Source organism: Mycteria americana, chromosome 4, assembly GCF_035582795.1.
Source record: "Mycteria americana isolate JAX WOST 10 ecotype Jacksonville Zoo and Gardens chromosome 4, USCA_MyAme_1.0, whole genome shotgun sequence".
NCBI lineage: Eukaryota > Metazoa > Chordata > Aves > Ciconiiformes > Ciconiidae > Mycteria > Mycteria americana.
Window position 1 is genome coordinate 13,307,144 of NC_134368.1, and position 13,912 is coordinate 13,321,055.

The 13,912-nt window shown below is 40.4% G+C and overlaps 1 protein-coding gene across 9 annotated transcripts in view; it reads right to left on the reverse strand.

Moving 5' to 3' along the window:
• The window catches only part of SORCS2 (sortilin related VPS10 domain containing receptor 2), a 645,075-nt gene that overhangs the window by 15,776 nt on the left and 615,387 nt on the right, over positions 1 to 13,912 (reverse strand). For all 9 annotated transcript variants that reach the window (XR_012775470.1, XR_012775469.1, XR_012775468.1 and 6 more), the window contains exons 23-25: positions 12,352 to 12,477; positions 5,361 to 5,460; positions 3,724 to 3,826 (exon numbers count right to left, since the gene is read on the reverse strand). Coding sequence is in view for 5 of the 9 variants with exons in the window: in XM_075499712.1 (XP_075355827.1) it covers positions 3,724 to 3,826; positions 5,361 to 5,460; positions 12,352 to 12,477 (329 nt within the window). In the remaining 4 variants the exon portion in view is untranslated. The remainder of the gene's footprint in view (positions 1 to 3,723; positions 3,827 to 5,360; positions 5,461 to 12,351; positions 12,478 to 13,912) is intronic.

Genomic DNA, 13,912 nt, shown 5'->3' on the forward strand with positions numbered 1-13,912 from the left:
CAAGACTTTCTGGCTTTTTATTTTTTTTTGTCTAAAGCAGCTAACCACTCTGGGGATTGCCAGGAGGTGCTCCACGAGCTCCGGGGACTCCAGCACCAGTTTTCCGAGCACATGTTCCTGGCGGTAAGTGGCTGGATGCACAAACAGGCCATCAGATAAAGTGTGTGTGGGGGGGATGACAGGGAGACAAAATGATAAACGCTTGCAATGTTCCTGCACATAAGAACAGAGGGCAGCAGCCTTCCTAGTCAGTGTTTAAGTATTTGGGATTAGGGCATATCAGAACCGATGTAACCTACAGGCACCTAATCATTAGCTAGACAGCTGTGACAGCTCTGATTATCCAGCAGACCCTACAATTTTAGTTTTGATTGCAGTAGTGGGCAATTATACAATTTTAATCTTTTCTTTTTAATGGGCATTCCTTCAGGAGTGATGAGACGGCGTTGGTTTTTACTATGCACATAACTAATCAGCCAAAATCCCACTACCTCTATATGAATTTGCCTGTGTTTCTCCCCTACCACCTACTTAATTAGATAAAATACTCTCTTCGTTTTCTGCATATGAGGCATCTGACACAGAATCTTATGCAGGATTGTTATTTTTAGATTACTGCTTCCCCCAAACTAATTTTGTGAGATTTACTTCTTGCGAGGGACACGAATTTTTAGTCCTGGGTATTGTGGTTTTCAAAAACTGAGAAATTAAACAGGAGCAGCAAGTTTCATCATAGCTGTCCTGATCGCCCTGAAAGATTCATCAAAAAGAGGTATTAGATTAGTCCCCGATGTCTTGCCAACACCATCTTTCATCTCGCAATTCTGCCTGACAAAAATTACTGTAAATTAAGACCCAAGTTCTTACGACATGAACTTCAGAAATAATCCAGGCAGGGAGGACAGGTGACCATGCCTGGGGACAAGGGGCCTCGGAACTCACAAACCATTGGGCAGTTTGGGCAGGTTTCCATTTTCTGTCAAAGCTGTACTATGGTCTACACAGAAGTCTGCTATTTTCTCTTTACTTTTCATCACAAGTCCTGAGCAGTGCCTCTGCTCACTGCAAATGGATGAAATGCTCTCACGTATGAAGCTGTTACCTCCCTGCCAATCCAGCCACCACCTTATCTGCAAGCCAGTCTTTCCATCTTGCATCTTTCCAGGTATCAAATAACCTTAAGTAAAGAACTGTCCTTTGGGCCAGCAAGGAGAGAGAAAGAGAGAGAATATTCCAAGGCATGTCCATGCAATCTTTTGCAGACCACCCAATGCCAACTGCAAGTCCTGTAGACTCAATCAGTATAGTGATAAAACTGAGATTAATAAACATTTCTCTGACTTGGGGAAAAAAGGAGTTTCAACCCTTTTCTGAAGGGAGTCTCTGACTATCAACTTACATAAATGAAAGGAAAGCACCACCAAACGTCTTCCGTCTCCTCCTCAATTTTGTGAATCTTGCATAAAAATTATGGACAGTATTAGCATTTCAACACTTACACATGTCTGTAATTTCTATGTGGAAATAATTCATATTTATATTTGCATGTGTTGTCTGAGTTACCCTAGGGCCCAGTAAGCGTTACTCTGCTGAAATTATCTCCTAAAATGGAACAATTTTTGTTGCCTATAGCATTCTTTCAGCAAATTAATTTTTTAATATACAGGCATATAATATTGACAAGCTGCCTTTGTGCATTATGACTTGCAACCTTTATATCTATAAAGGACACTCATAGCCTCAGTCCCTACAGACCAGTTTGTAAACTTACATACTCAGTGTACTGACTTTAAAGGGACTATACTCGCAAGTAAGTACTCCATGGGGATCCAGCAATTCACCATCCAGCTTTATAAACACAGGAAAGACGTTTTTTAAGGATTAAAGATTTGGGTGGGAGAGGAGTTCACAGAGAGCACACCGGGAAAAAGTAATTTTTCAAATGTATCACCGATTAGGCGCTCAATATTCTTTGAAGATCAAATTGCAAATGAAGGATGCAACCAAAAAATTGTCATCTTGGAACAGCTTAGCAGGAATATTTAAAAATAATTCTGTCAAATATCTCAGAAACAGATATGATACAGACTAAAATTGAATACTACTGCATGGTCATTCATCAATGCCAACAGAAGTTTTCAGGCTACTGAGAAACATTTGAATATATCTCACAATTCTCCTCACTCGCACCTAAATTAAATCCCCACAAAATTTAAATGCAAATGATTTTCACAAATTATATATAAAAGTGTGAGAGACATTAAAGCTTGCAATTTGCAAACCGTAGTATAGTTTCCTCCTTAATAAAAGCTCTATTTATAAAGCAATGATTCATTGGGCATTTTCGAAAGAACTCAAGGAAAAGAATTTTTTTCTTCCTTTCTTGAATATTTTATACTTCTTTTGCCATATAGTAATTGTGTCTGTTATTTAATTGCTCTCTTTTAAGAGCTAATAAAAGATATAAATCATACAGCTTTCGAAAGATACCACAAGCAAGTTTTATGATCCCGCACTACGAACAGCAAATCCTCCATGTATTGCTACTGAAATAATATAATTACATCACATCAACCATTTTTATGCTTTTCCTTGCTGCAGGCACCTAAACTAGCAAAATGGATTTCTATTCAGTTGGAGACAGTCTGATACAGCATTCTATGCTTTGTCCTTTAGAGCAATCAGCCACTGTGAGCTCTAAGAAACTTAAGTGCTGCAGCGAGAAAATGAAAAGATTCTCGGAAAAAAGGGGTTTTCTCTATTGACTTAAAACTCTTTATCTAAAAAACCTCTTACTTAAACGCTATCTACGCTTATTGCTATCACACACTCAGTGCCGCACCCATTTCTATAACCTTATGTTTATTTCAAATAAAAATCAATCTTTAAAAAATGAGACAAATCAATAGTAATCCTCACTGAGTAAGGACATTGGGGTTTTATGATGATGAAGGCTTGTTTCCAGTATGCTCAAACCCAATAGCTTCTAAATGCCCCAGAGATACAAAAACACCAAGAGCGTAGCGAATGATAACACAGACTCATGAACAAGAACAAAATTCTTTAAATTGCACAGCGCCCTAGTAGCTTTGATTAAAATCAATTGTGGACTAAAGATATATTGGACTGTCAAAGGCTGGCATGGCATCCCTTGTCAATTTTGAGAATATGTCTCTCATAAGGGCCACTTCCAGAATGATTTCTTCCCTCAACACACTCTAGTGTCAAATTAACGCTAATGTATTTCCATCAGTCATTCTATGTGGCATTGCCCCAGCAATTAAAATATAATGTGTGCAAAGAGAAACTCCAGAGTGCTACGCATCTTGATAAAACTACTTTTTTAAGCAAATCAGCATTGCAGATGTACTCCTTGTCCCGATAGCTTTACTTTATTCATAACTGCTAGGAGTAATGAGGTAGGAATAATCAGGCATAATATTTTAACTCAGCTCTGTTTCTTGATGATATCACTTAGACAAGCTGAACAAACTCTCCATAGTTCCCATATTGCTGCTATTTGTCTTAGAAGACAGCAAGTGAAAGCAAGCATCAGTGCAGTACCTTGATGTCTGAAAAGTTCAGAAAAACACGATTTTCAAAGCGGTGGACTTTTTGCAATTCTTCAAGAAACCTCCTTTTCAAATAACAAACTCTGGTTTGCTGATCTGTGGATAAACCTAATTCTTAAAATGTATATGTTGTTGATTAAGGTTTACTTGCCTTTTGAACTTGTAGAGGATGAAAGCCCCAACTGCAACTAGACAGATAACAAAGAGAACCACAATAGCCCAGTAGCCACTGCCTCCTCCAATCCTCTGAGAGTCTGAAATACGAAATAAAAGAACAGCTTAGCATGTCATCTTTCAGATCAGTCACATTCTTGGGCTTTCTTTTCTATCTAATTGCCAGGTCAAAAACATTTGTTGTTATTTATGTAACCTCTTCTTTTCACTCCATCTGTAGCCTCTTCAAAAAGGCAGCAAACCAAAATTAATTGGTGACTTGTGACTGAAGGACAGAGGACCAATTAAAAAAAAACAACAACAAACAAAACCAAAACCCAAAACCCACGAAGATTTAAATATTTGCACACTCAGTGTGTTTTTTCTTCTGGGAATCTAAAGGTATCGTAGGAAATGATCACATACCCTAAGTACGTGTGTCGCAAAAGCAGGGCTGTATTAATTTCACAGATGGAGAAACTAAGGCTCTGAATAACAAATGAACTCATCAAGGTCATACATTGGTAAAGGCTGTAATGAACGTGGGCTTCCCACGTTCCCAGCACAATCCCAGCCTTTTGTGCTGGCTAACACATGTTAGCCCTTTAAACCAGATGAGGTACCACAGCGAGACTGTAGCACAATTCTACATTAGAGACTAGATAAAAGAGCTTTGTCTTCTGCAGAGAGCTGACAGATAAAATATCACACCAGTATTTACATAAATTGATTGCGGTCAGCTAAGCTGTTCTCCCACAACACATTGAAATGAGAAAGAAGGATATATTATGGAATAGGATACACAGATAAAAATTACTGGATGTTCTAAAACAAGGTTCAAGTGAAAGCTGAACTTACTGGTTAAAATATCATTTTAACATATCTCTGTTCAAAATACACGCACATGTATGTACATATACTCTCTTCAACAAGTTTCCAGGTACATAGTGAAGCTAGAGATGCAGGAAATGCATGCAAAAAAACTGTTTCCATTTGTTTTAAACACAGAAAAAAGATATAATTTATCTCAGGACAGGATTAGCAATGTGGAAACCCCTACAGCAAGCTTCACGTCAATTGATTTGAAGATCAGAGATACAAGGCAGGGATGCAAGGCTACGTCCCAGACCCCTGGGGTTAAATCTGGCTGAAGTAAAGCAGCTCTGCTTTCTCGGCAGCCAGTGGAGCCAAAGTGCTTCCCCAGATGGTTTTTTTGAAGCCTGGTTGGCTCTTCCTTCAGGGCACTGTTTTGTATAGTATACAAAAACCTATAGTATAGGTATTTAGTTAATGTCATGGTTACACAGAAAAAAGCAAGAAGCTTCTGATACAAATCATGAGGTATGACAAAATTGAAATATGTAAGAAATATTTATTTTGTGGTGATTGTTAACAAGTACCAAATGAAAATATATCCATACATACATGTGTGTGTATGTATCTCTATTTACGTACACATATATACACACATATATATTTATGTGCGTATCTATATGTAACAAGTACCAAGTAAGTATATATGTATGTGTGTATATGTACATACATATATTGATATGAAGACTTTCTCCTTAACTTATCAGAACTCAGACAAGCATCCAAAGGTTGGTCTGTTGGGAGCCTTCTTTATATATTTACCTGAACTGGAGTCAGCTAAAGTCACTAAGACCCAGTATCCTCCCCTCAGAAAGAAACTGATGTTGTGTGCATTCAAGGCCTGCTTTATAGCCGCTATTCTCTGAAAATACAACAGAGAGAATGTCAGACATCTCGAACTCCGTTCCACTTTGAGAGACTCAATGTTCTAAAAAGGAAAACCTCTGGTTCATTAAATGGTGAGAAACTCAGAAAGCATTTTTCAATGATGAGCTGAAATCTTAAAGAAATTCCGTATCTAAAAATCATGCAAAACTCCACAAGCCGTAAAAGCTGAAAATGTCAAAACTTTATAGCCAAATCTTTCTTCCTGCTTACCAAACCCTTCACCGAGTATGTGACAGACAGCATGTCATTTGCACGTGCTATTGGGTTTACCTGGGTCATAACTCACACAATGCATAATCCGTATTAAAAACTCTCAATTTTTCTAACCTTTCAGAACAAAACCTGCAATGTCACTTTAGATTTCTTGCTATGAAAAGTAACTGCTATTTGATAATGAACTGCATGTCATAATTTACCTCACCTCCTCACCTATAATGGGATGGATTCCATTTATACCTAATTTTTAACAATACTCTGTAGAAATATATACATCCATCCATGTGGAAAAAATGAGGATTCCTCCTATTTTTCTCCAGCGGATAGAGCATAGTAAAATATGGTCTCTCACATTTTTATGGAGCAGAACCATTAAATATACCATCATATCCTAACCCCAGATGACAAATTGTCTGAATTTTCCCTTCTACTTGCTTGTGTCTTCAACACGGGTAATTTTCTAAAAGATCAAAGCTAGTTTTATACTCTATGACTTATAATTTAGGATACGACTTCCCACAGGATGCCAAATTAGAAATATGCTTTATACCCGTGAAACCTTCACGAGCAACTCCTTCCATGATATTACCAATTACGGTGTTCATCTTTGACAAGCCTTTGCAGTATAATAGATAGAAATCCCTGTAGTCTCTCTCATGTTATGGACCGAGACTACACAAAAGTTCAAATTCAAATATCCTCACTCATATTGAGGAATATCTAACTTCTGAAGCCATTCCACTGACTTTATTACTTTTTTTTTGCGGGGGAATGACGCAACATAAGGGTGATGTGAGCATGGCATCAGTTATTTTACAAGACAATTGCTCCAGACAGCTCCTAAGTGTTTATCTGTTTGCCCAAAGTCTGAAAAGAGAATGGATATGACGATGATATTGATTAGCAGCCTTTAAAGTGACGCTGGCACCACTGACATAGAGTCACTTAGTCTCAGTCCAGGTTCATTCACATGTTCATGGTATACAATGCAAGAGGGACCACTACTTTAGGCTAATCTGACTTTCAGCCAGTAAATGAAATTACTGAGCCCCATAACTTTGGATACATCATACTTTCCTGGCAGGTGTTTGAAGAATTCAACATTTGCTCTGCTTTTTGCTTAAGTGACTAACACTTGTTTGTTATTTCTCTCCCCAACCCTGGGTTCCCACCCAAACCTAAACAAAGTACACTTCCACAGGTCAAAAATTTGAATCTCACGTGAATCCAGCCAAAGGTTCTGGCTTATTTATTTCACTGCTAGACTGATGGTTGTTTCAGTACTCATGGGGTTTCTTTTCTGCCCTGAGGTAGTTACTGAGCACAGTGCTGCCACCTCTCCAACTGTTTAAAAAAACAAATCCAGTGTTTGGAGCTCCTCTCTAGATTCTCTAAGCTAAGGTTCTTATGCCAGCATTTGAATTTTCTATCTTCTTTTTCTACATCCTTTCCAATGATAATATTTGAACATGTGAACACAATGGCTCCTGCATTGTGCTATAAGAATGCAAAAATAATGACACTATTCAAACTCTTACCCACTTATACATCTGGGGGTCTGATTTGCCCTTTTTGCCAATGGGAATTTTCATGTACTAGTTTTTCTAGATAGAGCCCCAAATCTTCCTCAGAGCCACTGCTTTCCAGGCTATAGTTTAAATGCACTTTAATTGACTCTTTCAACTGGACTCATCCCACCTGGCATTAGACGTGTAATAGGTGTGCATAAATTAAGCGACCAAGTCGACCAAGAGTCAATTATTAGAATGAAATACTTTTGAAATTGCTGTGTTCTTAAAACCAGGTTAAATCACACTCAGCTTTTACTTCTACATGAACAAATTTGAAAGAAAAAGGGCTTTTGTCAGAATGGAACCAAACTTTAGAATTATCCAAAGGGCTCCTACTACTACAGTGCCAGCTTACTTATGATCTTTGTTATTGCTGGCTACTTTTAACAGTGACTCCTATTCTAGACCACTAATTTAATAAATAGCATCACATCATAACACTTCATGTAAAACACCAACAGAAACTCTACCGAGCGGGTGTTCTCTGCCTGACCAAGAAATTATGCCTTTAACAATCCTTCTGAAATCATATAATATCCCAAATCTAAAAGGTTTTCAGCCAAGAACAAATAGGTTCTCTCTAAGGGAAGACATTTCATAACTATGTCTAAACTAAGGATTGCAGGGACACCTCCTCCAAACATGCAGAAAACGTTCTGCTTTGGTGAGTCCTCGCAGTAGTGTCACAACCCTGACTTTGAGAACTGGCACTAGCAGCATGGCAAAGCACATCCTTCCAGTGAAACATGATGAAGACCTTCAAGATTCTCTTCTGGTAACAGAAGAGAATGTAACGAATCTTTGAATAAGTGGGGCTTAGTGACCATGATATGATAGAGTTCTTGATTTGGGGCAAAGTAGGGAGGGGGGTGAGCAAAACCACTACCATGGACTTCCGGAGGGCAGACTTTGACCTGTTCAGGACACTGGTTGAGAGAGTCCCTTGGGAGACAGTCCTGAAGGGCAAAGGGGTCCAGGAAGGCTGGGCATGCTTCAAGAAGGAAGTCTTAAAGGCGCAGGAGCAGGCTGTCCCCATGTGCCATAAGACAAACCGGCGGGGAAGACGACCGGCCTGGCTGAACAGGGAGCTTTTGCTGGGACTCAGGAAAAAAAGGAGAGTTTACCACTTTTGGAAGAAGGGGCAGGCAACTCAAGAAGAGTACAGGGATCTCGTCAAGTCATGCAGAGAGAAAATTAGAAATGCAAAAGCCCAGCTAGAACTCAATCTGGCCACTGTTGTAAGAGAGAATACAAAATGTTTTTACAAATACACTAACAACAAAAAGAGCCAAGGAGAATCTCCCTCTTTTATTGGATGCGGGGGGGGCAACATTGCCACCAAGGATGAGGAAAAAGCTGAGGTATTTAATGCCTTCTTTGCCTCAGAGTCTTTAATAGTCAGACCAGTTATCCCCAGGGCATTCAGCCCCCTGAGCTGGAAGACAGGGACGGAGAGCAGAATGAACCCCCCATAGTCCAGGAGGAAGCAGTTAATGACCTGCTACGCCACCTGGACACTCACAAGTCTATGGGGCCAGATGGGATCCAGCCGAGAGTACTGAGGGAGCTGGCAGAGGAGCTTGCCAAGCCACTCTCCATCACTTATCAGCAGTCCTGGTTAACAGAGGAGGCCCCAGACGACTGGAGGCTTGCCAATGTGACCCCCATCTACAAGAAGGGCCGGAAGGAGGATCCGGGGAACTACAGGCCTGTCAGCCTGACCTCGGTACCAGGGAAGGTTATGGAGTGGTTCATCTTGAGTGCGCTCAACAGGCATGTGCAGGCCAACCAGGGGATCAGGCCCAGCCAGCATGGGTTCATGAAAGGCAGGTCCTGCTTGACCAACCTGATCTCCTTCTATGACCAGGTGACCGGCCTAGTGGACGAAGGAAAGGCTGTAGATGTTATCTACCTGGACTTTAGTAAAGCCTTTGACACTGTCTCCCACAGCATTCTCCTGGAGAAGCTGGCGGCTCATGGCTTAGGCGGGTGTACTCTTCGCTGGGCAAAAAACTGGCTGGATGGCCGAGCCCAGACAGTTGTGGTGAACGGAGTGAAATCCAGTTGGCAGCAGGTCACAAGGGGTGTTGCCCAGGGCTCAGTTTTGGGGCCAGTCTTGTTTAATATCTTTACCAATGATCTGGACGAGGGGATTGAGTGTGCCCTCAGTAAGTTTGCAGATGACACCAAATTGGGTGGGAGTGTTGATCTGCTTGAGGGTAGGAAGGCTCTGCAGAGGGATCTGGACAGGCTGGATCCATGGGCCGAGGCCAATTGTATGAGGTTCAACAAGGCCAAGTGCCAGGTCCTGCACTTGGGCCACAACAACCCCATGCAATGCTACAGGCTTGGGGAAGAGTGGCCGGAAAGCTGCCCAGTGGAAAAGGACCTGGGGGTGCTGGTCGATAGCCAGCTGAATGTGAGCTGGCAGTGTGTCCAGGTGGCCAAGAAGGCCAATAGCATCCTGGCCTGTATCAGCAATAGTGTGGCCAGCAGGACTAGGGAAGTGATCGTGCCCCTGTACTTGGCACTGGTGAGGCAGCACCTCGAATACTGTGTTCAGTTTTGGGCCCCTCATGACGAAAGACACTGAGGTGCTGGAGCGTGTCCAGAGAAGGGCAACGAAGCTGGGGAAGGGTCTGGAGCACAAGTCTTATGAGGAGCGGCTGAGGGAGCTGGGGTTTTTTAGCCTGGAGAAAAGGAGGCTGAGGGGAGACCTTATCGCTCTCTACGACTACCTGAAAGGAGGTTGTAGCGAGGTGGGCGTCAGTCTCTTGTCCCAAGTAACTAGAGATAGGAAGAGAGGAAATGGCCTCAAGTTGCGCCAAGGGAGGTTTAAATTGGATATTAGGAAAAATTTATTCACCGAAAGGGTTGTCCAGCATTGGAACAGGCTGCCCAGGGAAGTGGTTGAGTCACCATCCCTGGAGGAGTTCAAAAAACCATGTAGATGTGGCACTTCAGGACATGGTTTAGTAGGCATGGAGGTGTTGGGTTGACAGTTGGACTAGATGATCCTAGAGGTCTTTTCCAACCTTAATGATTCTATGATTCTATGATAAGTGACACCATGAGTATTTTCCTGCTGACTTAACCAGTTACTGCTTCTAAGTTTATTTACATAGGGTATATTTTCAGGATATCTCTCAAGTCACACTGGATTCTGACACAACACAGATTTTATCAGTATTTGTGCCATTCAATTCTAAATCAACAATGGCTCTACAGCATTGTAGTCTATAAAACAATCAGTGTTGAAATGGGATACTAGCGTACCTGATTTTTTCTCATTGGACAGCACAGATTGCTGTAATTGCTCCAGTCTCCCTTGTTCCTGCTCTGACGAAATGGAGATTGTACCATATTTGGTACTTCCATACATGTAACCCCCAACCACCACTGGTCTGACCTGGTCAATCCTAACAATGTCAGAAATATACATCTATTCTCCAGATTATACAATTACTTTCACCTTTCAGTGATCCTCAAGTTTCAGAAAACCTTTGCAAGGTCTTACTGGAGGACTACTTATTACAGAAACGGTGCCCTGCTAAACTACTGTAATTTCCCCATAGCCCTACTGAAGAGAAGTTTTCCCAAATCATTTGCAACATGTGATTGTTCTTCTTTATGCTTTGGAGTAACTCACAGAGTATTTCATACACAAACATGAAAAAAACCCTTGAGACAGCATTGATTATAATTGATGATATTCTTTAAGCTGCCTTGAAGCACAGCACTAATAGAACAGTTGAGATTTAAAGGGAACTAATATGCATAACACTTTGCACTGAAATAAAATGTTTGCACAACCTAAGAATCTATCACCATCAGTTCACTTAAATTATTAAAGACGTCCATTCCATGTATACTTGGAATAAAGAGAAAGGATTTCCTTTAGAAGCTGCACCTCGCTTCTTCAAGAAGTGGAAATATGCAAATAATTGTGAAGTGGTAATACTCACCTGGCTGAAAGCCATAGTTCATGAATGGCTCTCTACTAAAGAAACAACCTACTAAAATTAACCGTTTCCTGCAACATAATCAGGATTTCAGGCTCCCAGGAACTCCCACTGTGATTACAGAGGGAGAGCAGTAAGGGTTTGGGATTGCCACAAAGCAGAAAATTTTGTGCATTCACACCGTACTCTGTGCATTTTAAAGTAAGACACCTGTTCAAGTACTTGGACAACATCAACATACTCCTTTGGACATTCCAAAGTGTACCCCATCAATTCCAAACACAATCTACTGGTTTTGTGTTAATATGAAGAGCTGCTTCTTACCTACTTTTCCAGCTCTTTGGATATTGTGACCTTGTCTCAAAAAGTTGTAAAATGCCCTTCAAAATTAATGATACCTTACATTGGGATTCTTTGTAACTGGCAGGACTTGAACTGCAAGACACAGGCACAGTTGGGATATGTTCCTTCTCTATCACAGCAAAAGGACGACTATCATAAATGATAAGTGCCAGTCTTCTGATTTTCAACTGGCATAAGGTCTTTTATTATGGAAGAAATATGGTTTGGAAATAAGTAGGGAGAAACTAATATCTGATTTTCATTCCTGTGTTCACTGTATTTGTTTCTTGCCAATTGAAAAGGACATTTGCTCATAAAGGCAGAAACTACCTGCTTGATGCTCTTTACATTATAGGTCAACTATTAAGGTTCTGTTTCTGTTTGACCTGAAATCTAATTTGCTCCTAAAGACAGTGCAGAGATGTTTCATCCCTCTTTAGAAATATCAGTGTTCTAAATGCACTCTTTGCTCTACTGGATCTTCACAGACTGACATGCCATCACTGTTGTTTCTGTTTAAAAAACAGATCAATATTAGTTATTCTTGAGAAATACACTAATACCAGTAAGCACTAGATTATGCTGGTCTAGACACTGTCAAACACAGCAGTCATAGCTGTTGCTGGCTTTTACATGTCTCTTGTCAGGTGGGCGTGAGATCTTTACATAGTTAGGGAGCACCTTTTAATTTCCCATAAAGACAATGAGAGTACAGCCACTGATTGCAAAACAGGAGGAAGACTGTCCTACCCAGACATACATTGCTCTGGTTACCTTATCACTAGTTACACTTCTCTTCCTTTTTGGTTGGTTTGCTGGTAGTAGAACATGCAAGTCAGCAGTTGTGGGCAGACCAGGTTTCACGACTGTCATGAGTGTTTCTTTGGGTGTATTGGTTTCCTGTGAAGACAAAGGCATATGGCAAATTATAGGACAGCGTGCTTTATATTTTATAGAAAATACATAAGTAACTCCACATGTGTCTCTTAGTCTTTGGTGTTCAGATCCTTAATATTTAGAGGAGATTCCACCAGAAGCTAAAACATGACCAAAGCCAAACATAAATTAACTGAAATGTGAGCTGAAGATTGGAAGAGCTAAGAATTGTTATCGCATTAAAGAGATTTAGTGGCATCATGGAAAGAAGCAAAATGGAGTACGCAGTTTTAGCAAAACTCTGCAATGGCTGTGCATTTCTAGGGTAACATTAAAAAAAATCCCTAAGTGATTTAGGATCCTTTGTGGGCCATTCAGACACTTAGTAGACTTAGAAGGGCATATTCATTACTGCTAACTTTAGCTTAGGGAGGCTACTTTTCCATCTGTGTTTAATGGACAGAGAGAAGTTTTCCAGGGTGAGACTAAGAGCACCTAGGTTCAGTTCCTGAAATTGTTATGAATCCCTGCGGCCCCCGGTAAAAGTCAAGTGCATTCCTTTTCAAAATAGTTTGTGCAAATTTTGCTTTTAGTCCCAAATTCCTTCATGTGTTGTGTAATACAGCCACACAATTTGAATGACAACACCCTAGGCACTTCCCGTAGCCTTCCTTTCTCAAACAGATTCCGAAATTCCATTAAATTGTTCATATTCTTTTGCAAATGATTTAGTAATTACTAAAATGCAAAGGCATTTTTGCATAGGATTAAAACATTTGTTTGACTGACACTGGTTATGGTATGGGTTTAAGTTGAGAAAAGTGGGAATTTACTTGAATCTGACATTTGAGGTGAACCTTAAAAAAAAGGCAGGAAAAAGTATAGAGTCAAAATTCCAGCACCTGATCTGCAGTACTGTAAATACAGGAAAAGTTAAGTGATTGCAAACACAGGCATTTTCAAAACATTATCAACCTGCACCTCAGTGCTACTGTCCTCACAAAAAGTCCGTGTGTGCACCCTGGGCTGCTGGCAGTGTGTGCACCTGAAGAGCACAGCTCCAGAGCTCCCAGTTTTTATGGGGTGCTTTTACTTATCTCACAGAACTGCTGCATGGCTTTGCACTTGATTTAACCTACAGGATTCAACTGCTCCCCATCCACATTTCTTCTGCTAATATGATCTAAAAAAACCAGCTGTATGAACTGTTTGCCTATATATTATATATAATTTTCAAAGTTACGTAACTGACATTGTAAATTTTTTCTTTCTGCTTTGTTGTTTCACGAAGTCTATGTCTTTTATATTACACAGCATCCTTTACTTAACTTCTAAATATATCACATTTAAGCTACTCTTCCTGTCTTGGAGTCAGCAGTATTTGCCAATACGTCTATCCCTAATCCCAGAGAGCAATATTTAGCATTAATTGCCAATTAGGCTGTGTTAGACCTAAACT